The following is a 14,997-nucleotide window of genomic DNA, read 5'->3' as shown; positions in this document are numbered from 1 at the left end:
TGTCTGCATATGACATGCCTTTTAAACCTGGGATAATTCTGGTTGCTCTTCTTTGCACTCTTTCTAGAGCAGCAATATCCTTTTTGTAACGAGGTGACCAGAACTGAACACAATATTCTAGGTGAGGTCTTACTAATGCATTGTAGAGTTTTAACATTACTTCCCTTGATTTAAATTCAACACTTCACAATATATCCGAGCATCTTGTTGGCCTTTTTTATAGCTTCCCCACATTGTCTAGATGAAGACATTTCTGAGTCAACATAAACTCCTAGGGCTTTTTCATAGTTCCCTTCTTCAATTTCACTATCTCCCATATGATATTTATACTGCACATTTGTATTGCCCGCATGCAATACTTTACACTTTTCTCTATTAAATGTCATTTGTCATGTGTCTGCCCAATTCTGAATGCTGTCTAGATCATTTTGAATGACCTTTGCTGCTTCAACAGTGTTTGCCACTCCTCCTATTTTTGTGTCGTCTGCAAATTTAACGAGTTTGCTTACTATACCAGAATCTAAATCATTAATGTAGATTAGGAATAGCAGAGGACCTAATACTGATCCCTGTGGTACACCACTGGTTACCTGACTCCATTTTGAGGTTTCTCCTCTAATCACTACTTTCTGTTTTCTACATGTTAACCACTCCCTAATCCATGTGCATGCATTTCCTTGAATCCCTACTGCGTTCAGTTTGAGAATTAATCTTTTATGCGGGACTTTGTCAAAATCTTTCTGGAAATCTAAATAGACCATGTCGTATGCAGTTATCCATTTTCAATGTTGCATCCTCAAAAAAGTCAAGTAGGTTAGTTAGACACGATCTCCCTTGCCTAAAACCATGCTGACTGTCTTGGAGGATATTGTTACCATATAGGTCATTTTTCATTTTGGATGTTATTATAGTTTCCATAAAATAGAAATCAGGCTTATTGGTCTGTAGTTACCTGGTTCGGTTTTGTCTCCCTTTTTGTGGATCAGTATTAGATTTACAATTTTTCAGTCTGTCGGTACAACCCCTGTGTCAAGAGACTGTTGCATGATCTTGGTTAGCGGTTTGTAAATAACTTCTTTCATTTCTTTGAGTACTATTGGGAGGATCTCATCCGGCCCAGGGGATTTGTTTATTTTAAGAGCTCCTAGTCCCTTTAACACTTCTGCCTCTGTTATGCTAAAGTTGTTTAAAATTGGATAGGAACAGGTCGACATGTGGGGCATGTTGTCCGTGTCCTCCTTTGTAAAAACCTGTGAAAAGTAATCATTTAATATATTTGCTATTTTATTTTTCTTCATCTATGATTTTGCCATTTGTGTCTGTTAGACATTTAACCTCCTCTTTGAATGTTCTCTTGCTGTTATAATATTGGAAAAACATTTTGGAATTGGTTTTAGCCCCCTTAGCAATATTGATTTCTATCTCTCTCTTGGCCTTTCTAACTTCCTTTTTGACTTGTGTTTGCAGTTCCAAGTACTCTTTCTGTGTACTTTGTTTTTAAACGCTCTGTAAAGTGCCTTTTTTCGCTGAAATATTGTTTTTAATTGATCTATTAAACCATTTTGGCCATTTTGTTTTAGATTTAGATTTGTCTACTTTTGGGATGTCATTGTTTTGCGCATCTAGTACTACATTTTTTTTTTTTTTATTATAATTTAGTCGTTGCCAATTAGTTTTTTTTATTATTTTCTCCCCAATTTGAAATGACCAAATATTTTTTAGGCTCAGCTCACCGCTACCACCCCGCGCTGACTCGGGAGGGGCGAATATCATCACACGCTGTCCTCCGAAGCGTGTGCCGTCAGCCGCCCGCTTCTTTACACACTGCGAACTCACTGTGCAGCCGCCTCAGAGCTACAGCGTCGGAGGACAACGCAGCTCTGGGCAGCTTACAGGCAAGCCCGCAGGCGCCCGGCCAGGCTGCTGCGCGGTGAGCCAAGGACACCCTGGCCAACCTAACCCTCCCCCCCCCCCCCCTCCTTTCTCCTTTTCTATATGCATTTCTAATGTCATTGTATAACAATGACTCCACCATCAGAAAGACACTGGGGAAAAATGGGATTCATGGCAGAGTAGCAAGGCGGAAACCATTGGTCACTAAGAAGAACATGAATGCACCTGGATGATCCTCAAGAGTTCTGGAACAATGTTCTATGGGCAGATGAATCAAAAGTGGAACTTTTTGGCCGACATGGGCCCCATTATGTCTGGCGAAAACCAAACACTGCATTCCACAGTAAGAACCTCATACCAGCGGTCAAGCATGGTGGTGGTAGTGTCATGGTTTGGGAATGCTTTGCTGCATCAGGACCTGGACACCTTGCCATCATTGAAGGAACCATGAATTCTGCTCTGTATCAGAGAATTCTACAGGAGAATGTCAGGCCATCCGTCCGTGAGCTGAAGGTGAAGCGCAGCTGGGTCATGCAGCAAGACAATGATCCGAAACACACAAGCAAGTCTACATCAGAATGGCTGAAGAACAAGAAAGTTTTAGAATGGCCTAGTCAAAGTCCAGACCTAAACCCCATTGAGATGTTGTGGCAGGACCTGAAACAATCAGTTCATGCTCGAAAACCCACAAATGTCACTGAGTTGACGTAGTTCTGCATGGAGGAGTGGGCCAAAATTCCTCCATGGCGCTGTGAAAGACTAATCAATAACTACAGGCCCCTGTGTGATTTACTTTTTCACACTGGGGCATTGGGTGTTGCATAACTTTCTTTAATAAATAAATGAAATAATTATCAAATTATTGTGTTATTTGTTCACTCAGGGTCCCTTTTATCTAATACTAGGTTTTAGTTGAAGGTCTGATAACATTCAGTGTCAAAAATATGCAAAAATGCAGAAAATCAGGCAGGGGGCAAATACTTTCTCACAGTACTTTATATACAGTGCCTTGCGAAAGTATTCGGCCCCCTTGAACTTTGCGACCTTTTGCCACATTTCAGGCTTCAAACATAAAGATATGAAACCTGTAATTTTTTGTGAAGAATCAACAACAAGTGGGACACAATCATGAAGTGGAACGAAATTTATTGGATATTTCAAACTTTTTTAACAAATAAAAAACTGAAAAATTGGGCGTGCAAAATTATTCAGCCCCCTTAAGTTAATACTTTGTAGCGCCACCTTTTGCTGCGATTACAGCTGTAAGTCGCTTGGGGTATGTCTCTATCAGTTTTGCACATCGAGAGACTGAAATTTTTGCCCATTCCTCCTTGCAAAACAGCTCGAGCTCAGTGAGGTTGGATGGAGAGCATTTGTGAACAGCAGTTTTCAGTTCTTTCCACAGATTCTCGATTGGATTCAGGTCTGGACTTTGACTTGGCCATTCTAACACCTGGATATGTTTATTTGTGAACCATTCCATTGTAGATTTTGCTTTATGTTTTGGATCATTGTCTTGTTGGAAGACAAATCTCCATCCCAGTCTCAGGTCTTTTGCAGACTCCATCAGGTTTTCTTCCAGAATGGTCCTGTATTTGGCTCCATCCATCTTCCCATCAATTTTAACCATCTTCCCTGTCCCTGCTGAAGAAAAGCAGGCCCAAACCATGATGCTGCCACCACCATGTTTGACAGTGGGGATGGTGTGTTCAGGGTGATGAGCTGTGTTGCTTTTACGCCAAACATAACGTTTTGCATTGTTGCCAAAAAGTTCGATTTTGGTTTCATCTGACCAGAGCACCTTCTTCCACATGTTTGGTGTGTCTCCCAGGTGGCTTGTGGCAAACTGTAAACGACACTTTTTATGGATATCTTTAAGAAATGGCTTTCTTCTTGCCACTCTTCCATAAAGGCCAGATTTGTGCAGTATACGACTGATTGTTGTCCTATGGACAGAGTCTCCCACCTCAGCTGTAGATCTCTGCAGTTCATCCAGAGTGATCATGGGCCTCTTGGCTGCATCTCTGATCAGTCTTCTCCTTGTATGAGCTTAAAGTTTAGAGGGACGGCCAGGTCTTGGTAGATTTGCAGTGGTCTGATACTCCTTCCATTTCAATATTATCGCTTGCACAGTGCTCCTTGGGATGTTTAAAGCTTGGGAAATCTTTTTGTATCCAAATCCGGCTTTAAACTTCTCCACAACAGTATCTCGGACCTGCCTGGTGTGTTCCTTGTTCTTCATGATGCTCTCTGCGCTTTAAACGGACCTCTGAGACTATCACAGTGCAGGTGCATTTATATGGAGACTTGATTACACACAGGTGGATTCTATTTATCATCATTAGTCATTTAGGTCAACATTGGATCATTCAGAGATCCTCACTGAACTTCTGGAGAGAGTTTGCTGCACTGAAAGTAAAGGGGCTGAATAATTTTGCACGCCCAATTTTTCAGTTTTTTATTTGTTAAAGTTTGAAATATCCAATAAATTTCGTTCCACTTCATGATTGTGTCCCACTTGTTGTTGATTCTTCACAAAAAATTACAGTTTCATATCTTTATGTTTGAAGCCTGAAATGTGGCAAAAGGTCGCAAAGTTCAAGGGGGCCGAATACTTTCGCAAGGCACTATATATATATATATATATATATATATATATATATATATATATATATATATATATATATATATATATATATATATATACTCACACACACACACACACACACACAAGCGTGCCGCCGCACTTCAGCAGGTAAACTTCAAACAATCACAGGTGCTCAATCACAGCAGGACAATAGATCAAAGCAAACTGCTTTCCTTCAGCGACAGATGTTAATGTCTATACAACAATGCTGATGTTTCGACACTGCCAGTGTCTTCCTTCTGGGGAGGCTTGTGTGCACAGGTACTTAAAGACTCTTGTCCAATTAACTTAAGCAGGTAAACTAATTAATTACACTACATTTATAAAACCAATACAGAAAAAGAAGAGTACTGGCAATTTAATGTAAACAACAGCATAGTTTTAAAAATTTCTTCATTAATACTGATGATACAGAACACGTAATGGCTGAAGAAATCGGGCTAAACTGAGTTCTTCATCAAGTCCCTTCAGCTCTACTGTATCTAATGTATGTATCCAATAACACTCACAACGTCGTAACTTATTAATCAGATCCCTGCCTCTGTTTGACAGACCGAATCTTCTCTACACAAAAAAAATTCAGAGAAGATACTGAACCGTGGTTAGTTGTAATATAGTATTAGGCAATGACATAATCCATATTTCTGTTACAAAAGGCTGCTTTATGTTCAGCTATTCGTATTTTAAGAGCTCTTTTCATCTGGAATATATATACTTGCCCACATGGGCATTTAAGCCTATAGACAACATGTGTTGTATTGCAATTAGTAAAACGTCTTATTTTATATTTAGTACCGATATGGGGGAGATGGAAAGCTTTTGTGTCCATAGTATTAGCACAGTGTACGCAATGGCCAGAACGAAAATTACCATCTGGTTTGCTAGGGAGCCAATTTTTCTTTACAGAGAGAATGTACTGTATGTACTACCCTATCTCTGATATTGTGTGCTCATCTAAAAGTGATCATAAGGGGTGCTGAGGTAAAGATGTTAAGTTGTTTGCCACTTTCGAAGATATGCCAGTGTTTAATAATTATGTTTTTAATTGCACTTGCTTGTGGTTTATATTCAGATGAGAAACACATATGATGAACACTGTTTGTTCTATCCTTATTTTCAAATAAAGTATTTCTATAATTTTTTCTGTATTGGTTTTATAAATGTAAAACAATTGTCACTAAATTAAGAACACCTGTTAAAATATAACAACATACATGTTGGGTAGTTCACTGGTTTGATTTATTGAAAATCAATGTTCAATGTTTTTTGCCCTGTAGAGGCTTGTATACATTATGGTTATTAGGGCTTCTGATTTTCGGTTTTAACCGATAAAACACCCCCGATTTACAAAAAAAATTAAATCGGTGGATAGCCAATAATAAACACCGGAAAAACTGTGGAAATGGTTCATCTATTCACGTTTACTTTACCCTTTTCCCATTTAAAAAAAAAAAAAAAAAAACATACTACAAAAATAATAATAAATACATTTCCCAGTGCTGCTGGGCAACGTCCCACCTTCCTGACTTGTATCTATCATTGATTCATTCTGAATACTTTAAACCCGCCCCAACTACTGAGTGACAGCACATTCCTACATTTCTATTGGAGACTCCGCTTGCAAGTTTAAAACGAGATTACAATCAGGATGGAGGCTTGCTAGCGGGATTTCAAGCTGTATTACAGTTAAGATACGGAGGATTTAAAACAGAATTGTGGCGAAATGTACAAAAATGCCCCCACCACAAAAACCCCAGAAGAATGTGCCCGTGACCATAGGGATTTCGTTGTGGAAGACAGCAAAGGAAAGAAGCTACAACTTAGTGTGCAAGTACTGTCGAGTTACTATACATATTTTGACACACAGAAAAAAAAACGCTCAAGCATTTTGGAAAGTAACCGAAAACACTAATTTCATAAAGTATATCAAAAACGAAGCCCCGAAAAAAACGATTTACATAGAACTCAAAAATAGCTCAAAATAAGCACAGAAAAATAAAATTAATAAAACCCGTAAAAAAGAAGCCCTATTTATGGTATATATATATGGCAGTGTCGAAACGTCATTATTGTTGTATAGGCATTAACATCTGTCTCTTTTTTTGTATGGACTAATTTAATTAAATATATATCGCAAGGTTACCATGTGTGCTCTCACACCATTTTGCTTTCCTGGGGGAGTCCATTTAGTGAAGTCACCAAAGGTACGGTGCTTGCTTTGATGTATATATTATTAATTGTACATGGAATCCACTAAGAAAGACATCAAGTAACTTTGCAAAAAATGTAAATATTAGAGAGTTGCTGTTGGTTTTATTTGTAGTAAATGGTTTATAAAATACATTGAAAATTACGTTTATAAAGAGAGAGTTGGAAAAAGGCATGTTTTAGTGCAAAAGGTCCTTCTCAGGTTAGTGTCACCTTCTGATTAATCTTTTTTTAAGTTTTTATATTTCCATTGCAGTCATTTTAAAGTAAAAATACTGATTTAAAATACCTAGCCTACATTGTAATTATTTTCTGCAGGTGGGTCAGATGCAGATATTAAGACAGCAGATTGCTAACGAATTGAACTACTCCTGTAAGTTTGACTCTAAACATCTAGCAGCTGCTCTAGAGAACCTGAACAAGTAAGTACCTAGACCATTTTAAAAACAAATGGTATACATTTCAACATGCCTGGCTTAATTGTCTCAAAAATAGGATAAGGATATTTTGGGCATTTTCACATCTATTTTTTCACGTTTGTTTCTCTTTGATGCAGATTGAAGTGTGGTTCGGTGTGTCAAAAAATATGAAATGACAATTGAATAATGATTCAGCACATGTATTGCATCTGGCTTTATTATAATTGTACCATATATACTCGCAGGGAAAACATTGTGTTAAGATAAAGGGGTACTGTCTGTACAGATGTCAGTAACTGTTGCATTTGCACTGCTCCGTTTGAATTTAGTAAACCAGCTCCTGCTGCACCTCTGTCTCGCCACACTGTCACACATACAAAATTCACAACAAGCGGTTGTTGTGGTTGTGGTTGTTGTGGTGGTTGTTGTTGTGAACAGTTAAATTGCATGGTTAAGTGTACAATATTTACATTATGATTGTCTCTGGCATTTCTTCCAAAAGAACAGTGTTTTTCTGACAAATACTATTTTGGCATGTTCTCTTTCTTATGCAATTATGTTGTGAGCACCAAATAAACCAAAAGATCACGGACAACAGCACATCACGTAAAGTATTCGCCGTGTTGGGCATGATGGAAAACGTTTTTCCAGAGAGAACTTCCTCTCTTGGTAATCAGCAAGAGAGCTGAGTGTCTTTGGAAAAGTGCAATGTGAAACCAATAGAACTGTAGTCTGGATGAAGCTGCAAGTGGTCCAAACAAACACATTTGAATGCACTTTAAATGAAACTCAAGTTCACTTGAATTTTTCTGCTGTGAAACGAACCGAAGCAAACCTAAAAAAAATGTGTTTGTTTGCAAGTGAACTGCGTGCAAGTGAACTGCATGCAAGTGAACTAGGTGTGAAAGTGCCCTTAGGTTTTAATCTAAATATCTAAAATGTTGTGTCATGTCATAATAAAGACAGATTTCAAGTAGCTCTCCACATAACACTAATATGTTATTTCAGATCTCTTCTGGCTGATATTGAAGCTCATTACCAGGACCCCTCACTGCCATATCCAAAAGAAGACAACCCCCTTCTGTATGAAATAGCAGCATATTTGGAAGCAGCAGGAGTACACAATCCTCTGAATAAAGTGAGTTTTCACAAGTCAGTATTAGATAAGTTTGATAAGTTTCTGAGCTCAGTTTTATGCATTTCCGTAATGTGTAATATATCAGTGTGATTTATTTCCATTATATATAAAAGGAACTGCAATTCATTTTTATGTTTTACGATTTTTATTAAGTGAGAGTAACTGTTATTTACTTAATACAAATATAGGACTCGGCTTTTGCTGAGATAAAATTAGATGATAGTGGTTGAGACCCCAGATTCGCTGTAATACAGGAGCCTTCAGCGCTTTTCCTCCGCCAGTTATGGATTTCCTTTTCGCCCGGTGTTGATGGCTGAAGTGTAATGCTGGCTCCAGGGATCAGCCTATTTGCGGCCTCCCTGGCACATCAGCACACACAAACTGCAGCAATGTTGGCTCCAGGGATCAACCAAAGTGTGGTCTACCTAGCCCAACCCAGCCCAGTTTACTTCCCTTTTAATGAACTATTATAGACCGAGCATCAAAAGAAAGTTATCACTATTATAACACTTATTTCCAGGGAAAAAAAATAAGGTATATAAATGATGGACATTGACTAAATGTTTTTGGTTTCTTTTTAATCACTCGATCATTCACCCTTGATCATTACACGCTTGAGTGTACCACAGGGATCAGTATTAGGTCCTCTTCTATTCCTAATCTACATTAATGATTTAGATTCTGGTATAGTAAGCAAACTCGTTAAATTTGCAGACGACACAAAAATAGGAGGAGTGGCAAACACTGTTGCAGCAGCAAAGGTCATTCAAAATGATCTAGACAGCATTCAGAATTGGGCAGACACATGGCAAATGAAATTTAACAGAGAAAACTGTAAAGTACTGCACGCAGGCAACAAAAATGTGCATTATAAATGTCATATGGGAGATACTGAAATTGTAGAAGGAATCTATGAAGAAGACCTAGGAGTTTATGTTGACTCAGAAATGTCTTCATCTAGACAATGTGGGGAAGCTATAAAAAAGGCCAACAAGATGCTCAGATATATTGTGAGAAGTGTTGAATTTAAATCAAGGGAAGTAATGTTAAAACTCTACAATGCATTAGTAAGACCTCACCTAGAATACTGTGTTCAGTTCTGGTCACCTCATTACAAAAAGGATATTGCTGCTCTAGAAAGAGTGCAAAGAAGAGCAACCAGAATTATCCCAGGTTTAAAAGGCATGTCGTATGCAGACAGGCTAAAAGAATTGAATCTATTCAGTCTTGAACAAAGAAGACTATGCGACGATCTGATTCAAACATTCAAAATCCTAAAAGGTATAGACAATGTCAACCCAGGGGACTTCTTTGACCTGAAAAAAGAAACAAGGACCAGGGGTCAAAATGGAGATTAGATAAAGGGGCATTCAGAACAGAAAATAGGAGGCACTTTTTTACACAGAGAATTGTGAGGGTCTGGAACCAACTCCCCAGTAATGTTGTTGAAGCTGACACCCTGGGATCCTTCAAGAAGCTGCTTGATGAGATTCTGGAATCAATAAGCTACTAACAACCAAACGAGCAAGATGGGCTGAATGGCCTCCTCTCGTTTGTAAACTTTCTTATGTTCTTATGAGTGACTATGACTGAAGCATATGCACTTAATCACCCAATTAGTGAGACAGTTGATTGGACACTCGCTGTGGAGTGATTTCAGCTGTTGAATTGCAAGCTTGAATAAAAGCAATAAAGAAAACAATATGCCACGTCAGTCAAGAGAGCAGCGCCTTTGTGCAATCGGCATGTTGGAAGCTGAACTAGGGCAGCGTACTGTGGCTCGCCGTCTTGGGTGCTCACGCCAGCAATTTCAAACCTGGTGAGATGGTATAACCAGACACACTCTGTCAATGACAGGCCATGAACTGGGAGACCAAGAGTCACACCACCTGCCCGAGATCGACAGATCATTTTGCAGAATCTCTGTGATGTCAATTATTAAATCAGCACAATAAAAAGTCACTGCACCTGCTCTAAAACAGAGTTTGTAATTTTTCATCTAGTGAATCTTTTCCAAATATAAGTTTCTTTTGATGCTCAAATATAAGTGAAGTTTATTTTAATGCTCAGTATATTAAATTCTGTTTTTATTTTCTAGATCTACATAACAACGAAACGCCTGTCGTATTTTCCTATAGTGAACTTTCTGTTTCTCGTTGCCCAGTTGCCAAAGCTGCATTACAACAAGAACCAAGGTACAAGTACTTCTCTGCAGGGTGTTTAACATGTCTTGGTATACTTCACATGAAAAATTTTGCATATTTGTTTGTTGTGTTGTATTATCCCCTGAAATGCGAAGGGGAGGTGGGCATATGTACATACTTGGGTCACACTTCACACATTGCATGTATCTGGGGAATCGCTTATCCAATTGGCATGACACGTGGTATTAACATTATTTAGCATAAATTATTGAGTGTCAGATTTTGGGGATTTAGAAGGTGTGGCAGGGAATGTATGTTACTGACATATTTGTTTTGTATTGTATAGCATTTTAAAATAAACCTCGAGACCTGTGGCATTTTTCATCTCAGGTTTTTGGTTTGCTACAAGAAAGCAAGCCTGTTGACTTTTATTCATAATTGAGTTCTGAACTCATTGAACATATTATTTATATTACTATCCTATTAATCTATTTTCTTTCTATCTGTTAGGAATGACTTGTAGGAAGTCCACAGACCCAATAGACTGGCCTCCCTTGGTTCTGGGGCTTCTGACCTTGCTGAAGCAGTTCCATTCAAGATACACAGAACAATTTTTGGCCCTAATTGGTCAATTTATCCGCTCTTTAATGGATCAGTGCACAAGGTAATACTGTGTAATTGAGTAGGTTGCTGTTATATGTCCTTAATTGTAATGGCTTCCATTAAAAAGCTACTTGGTCAGTATTTTCAGGCATAGTAAATTGCCTCAAAACATAAAATATGCAGGGCTCCTCTCACCACATCAAGTTAATTGTAGAAATGCCTAGTTACAATACATGTCCACTAATTAACAGTGTACAGCTATGGACAAAAGTTTTGCATTACATAGAATTTCATTCTATAGGGTGATGCAACATTTTTGGCCATAGCTGTGCAGGTCTAGTAGTACAGGAAATAGAATTACACTCTAAACAGCAGACCAATAAGTTAATCTTAACATATTACCATTTGTTACAGGTTGCATATCAAATGTTGTGACATGGAAGCACAAAGTTGAAAGTTTTTTCTTTTTTTTTTTTTTAAATGCATTTATGTATATATTATGCATTATAGATCTGCTAGGAAAAATCCTGCTCTTTGATTGATTAGCTGCATTCTATCAGCCATGCGTTAATCCCACACAACCGTTCAACAGACACCTCAACTTTGATTCAAATTCCTCCACCACTTACCTGCACTAATTCTAACATTTAATATCTGTATTTAGTAACCACTACCTTAATAAAAATGTTAGACCCAGAATCAAATGTTGATCTTTTTAATGAAAAAACTGTTGAATGGTATGAAGATTAATTTCCTGAACCGGATAAAGTACCAGTAATTAATTTCTTATAAGTAAAAAAAAAAACACGGCACAGTGAAATAATGGAACCAGACCTGAATCAACTCGAACTTGACCTAACAAAAAATGGCCTGTGAATATCCTACAAAACTGGCTCCAAGAAAAAGGTAGCCCACTTGCATTTAATTTACTTTTAAGGACGAGTTGAACAGTCTCCTCTGGGAATTTTATGCCGGTTCTGTAAGGAATAAAGATGGAGAGCAGTACAGCATACTTTATAAGTCTGCGAGCTGGGATAAATCGCGTTTTCAATGACCCACCGTTAGGAGTGAGACTGTTCATCGTGTATCGATGCATCGCGATACTTTACAATACGATACACCTTCATGTATCGTGATTCAAGCTTGAAATGAGTAGCTAATATGCCACATTTATTAAACTGTAAATCATGAAAGAAAAGGTCTTGGTTGTTTTGAATGTAAACTCCACTTGATCCTAGACATATCACATTGTGCAATGAGTCAACCAGACACTTCCGAAATTTAAGCAGGAATAGAGGAAACAATGGTGAGTTCTTCATTTTAATTTAATTTACAATCCTTAATGAAAACTGATACAGACAAAAACGTGAAATAAATGACTTAACAATAATAAAAGTTGAACAATTTTAAAGAAAAAGAAAACTTAGAAAATAATAATAATAATAATAATAATAATAATAATAATAATAATAATAATAGGCCCAAATAACAAACTTTTTTTTTTTCTGTATTCCATTGCCAGCAAGCAGAGAATACTGACACTGTATTAAAGGCTTCAACAGCCTGCAGAACCGCTGCCTGGCCAATGGAAGTTGAAACAGTGGGTGATTCTGGCCAATGGGAGTGTAGAGGAGGCGGACACAGTCTGCCTTGTTTGTTGTGCAGAGAGAGAAATCAAGAAGCGAGCAGTGTCTGTATAAAGTTGCTGCTATGGCTTATTTTGCTAAAGTTACTAGTTTTGCTATGTTTTTTGTCTCCTTTTGTGAGAGCATTTTATGTCAAATAATTGATAGCTATATGTTTCTCTCTTTTGTTTTTAATGCATTGCTCTCCTTTTTAATGTTTCCTTATCTGGTGTAAATTATTCTTTTTTTTGTATATATACGAGTAAAGGCTCATTTGTGAGGGAGGATAGGCTAGAAGTGCGTCTGACAACTTTTTTTTTTTTTTGCGGAAAGTACATGTGTTTCCTGTAAAGCTATTGTATTATAGGTGACAAAACATACTGCATTTTTACATTTCTTTTTGAGTTTTATTTTATATTTGCTCACCTTTCAGTGTGCCCTAGTAGTGTTTTTATTTGGTTGAATAATCATTATACTTTTGATTTGGCTGAATGTTACTTTCTTTAAAGAAATGTGTTAATCCTGATAAATCACTTATTTAATACTAATTTTAATCTAATAATTAAAATTATTTCCAACCACATTTAAAAACAGCACAATGTAGAATAGTATACAAAATTAAATAATATACTCAACCTTAACTTCAAAAATACAAGTACTGTGTGTGGTGGTAATAATAATAATAATAATCTATTGGTTTAAGTTAAGTATGATGCAAGCAAAAATGCTGATGTACGTTTATAAAAATATTTAAATTGTTATTGATTAGACATCACAACTTAATGCTGAAAAACTTGATATTTAGATTTTTCTAAAGAGACACATAAACAAAGTTTGTACTTTTAATACTTCTCAAACCCATTGCTTAGTATTTTTTTCCTTTTCTCAGAAATGTGGTAAGGCAGATTTGGTTAATTTAAGTGTGATGGGTCAGGACCTCTAATACTACTTTATCTTTATCTTTAAACTCAAACAAGTGGTATACTACTTAGTGGTAAATAAATATGATTGCATTTCAACTGAATCTGTGTACAGATCTGAAATATTTTCAAGTCCGTCAAGCAGAGATGAGTTTTTCATAAGTATCGTGATACGAATCATATTGTGGCTTGTGTATCATGATACATATCTTATCGTGACCTTGGTGTATCGTCTCACCCCTACACACCGTACAGCAGAAAAGTGAATTCAACGAAAGACACAGCATTTAACAATGCTAGCAACGTATTTGTAGCAGTAATTAAAAAAAAAAAAAAAAATGGAAAAGACAAAGCAACACGCTATCCCTCAGTAATCCCAGCAGAACTGGAGAAGAAGAAAAAAGAAGTTCCCGCAAGGCATCTTCACACTGACACCGCTGCTTTCATCTGTGCAGAATCCCTTCTGGTAGTACAGCAGTCATTGCAGTTAATTCCAAAAATCACTGATCTATAATTAAAGTTAATTAAAGTTTTATCAGATTTATTTATGTAATTTACAAAATTTAAATATGTATGTTGATTAATGAAATAGTAAATTAGCATGTAATAGGTTAATCTAATTGATATACAAATACTTCATACACGTGTGGCAAAGTGGTTTGCAGTGTGCTGGTGTAGAATTGATGCGGTATGTAACAGAAGAGAGACAATAAAGTTCACGGTCCAAACAGACCTTTATTTTGTTTGTAATCCGGGTCGATGCGACCGTAAATAATAATCCCAGACAATACACAGCAATGTGTACTGCACTGTTTTAAACAACGGGTTACAGTCCTGAAATAATAAACAGAGTTTAAACACACACAAAGACACACACACACACACACACGACCACAAGTCCAGAGTGAGTGCTAACGTGCAAGTGGTGAAATACAATTTATTAGTGTACAGTGTTGTCCGAGTTGGTGCTGGCCTTAAGCGACGACTCCCGTTACGTGTTAGCCAACTAATAACAACAAACAAGTATAATTAGACACGACAAAACAAACAAACACTTAAACACTCGCAGTATGTTTTTGGTTCTCCTTTAGCGGTTCGCTCGCAACAATAACAAAGGAACAGATCGCTCAGCCACGTCCCCTTTTGTATCGCCAGTCACGCCCCCTTGGTTAGTGAGTGCAATCGTTTCTCCTCCAATCCGCAGTTGCCACGTTGCTTCCCCCTTTCTAGATGGCTGACTTCCACCTTTCCCTGGAATGAATTGTCAGACCATCCAGTCCGGGGCACGCTGTTCCCTTTACACAGCACCCTCACAGGTCGGGAGGGAGATTTATAACCGTGATTCATTCTTTCTCTGTCACAACATGTTAATCAATATGTATTTATAACTAGGGCTTCTG

The 14,997-nt window shown here is 37.5% G+C and overlaps 1 protein-coding gene across 4 annotated transcripts in view; it reads left to right on the top strand.

Moving 5' to 3' along the window:
• Window positions 1-14,997, top strand: part of washc5 (WASH complex subunit 5) — a 152,007-nt gene that overhangs the window by 126,087 nt on the left and 10,923 nt on the right. For all 4 annotated transcript variants that reach the window (XM_059013731.1, XM_034058882.3, XM_059013716.1 and 1 more), the window contains 4 exons: window positions 7,067-7,170; window positions 8,176-8,305; window positions 10,404-10,500; window positions 10,960-11,113. In XM_059013731.1, coding sequence (XP_058869714.1) covers window positions 7,067-7,170; window positions 8,176-8,305; window positions 10,404-10,500; window positions 10,960-11,113 — 485 coding nt within the window. The remainder of the gene's footprint in view (window positions 1-7,066; window positions 7,171-8,175; window positions 8,306-10,403; window positions 10,501-10,959; window positions 11,114-14,997) is intronic.

The sequence above is a fragment of the Acipenser ruthenus genome, chromosome 3 (assembly GCF_902713425.1).
Source record: "Acipenser ruthenus chromosome 3, fAciRut3.2 maternal haplotype, whole genome shotgun sequence".
NCBI lineage: Eukaryota > Metazoa > Chordata > Actinopteri > Acipenseriformes > Acipenseridae > Acipenser > Acipenser ruthenus.
Note: the sequence above shows the minus strand (reverse complement) of the source record. Positions and strands in the feature narration are given on the sequence as shown.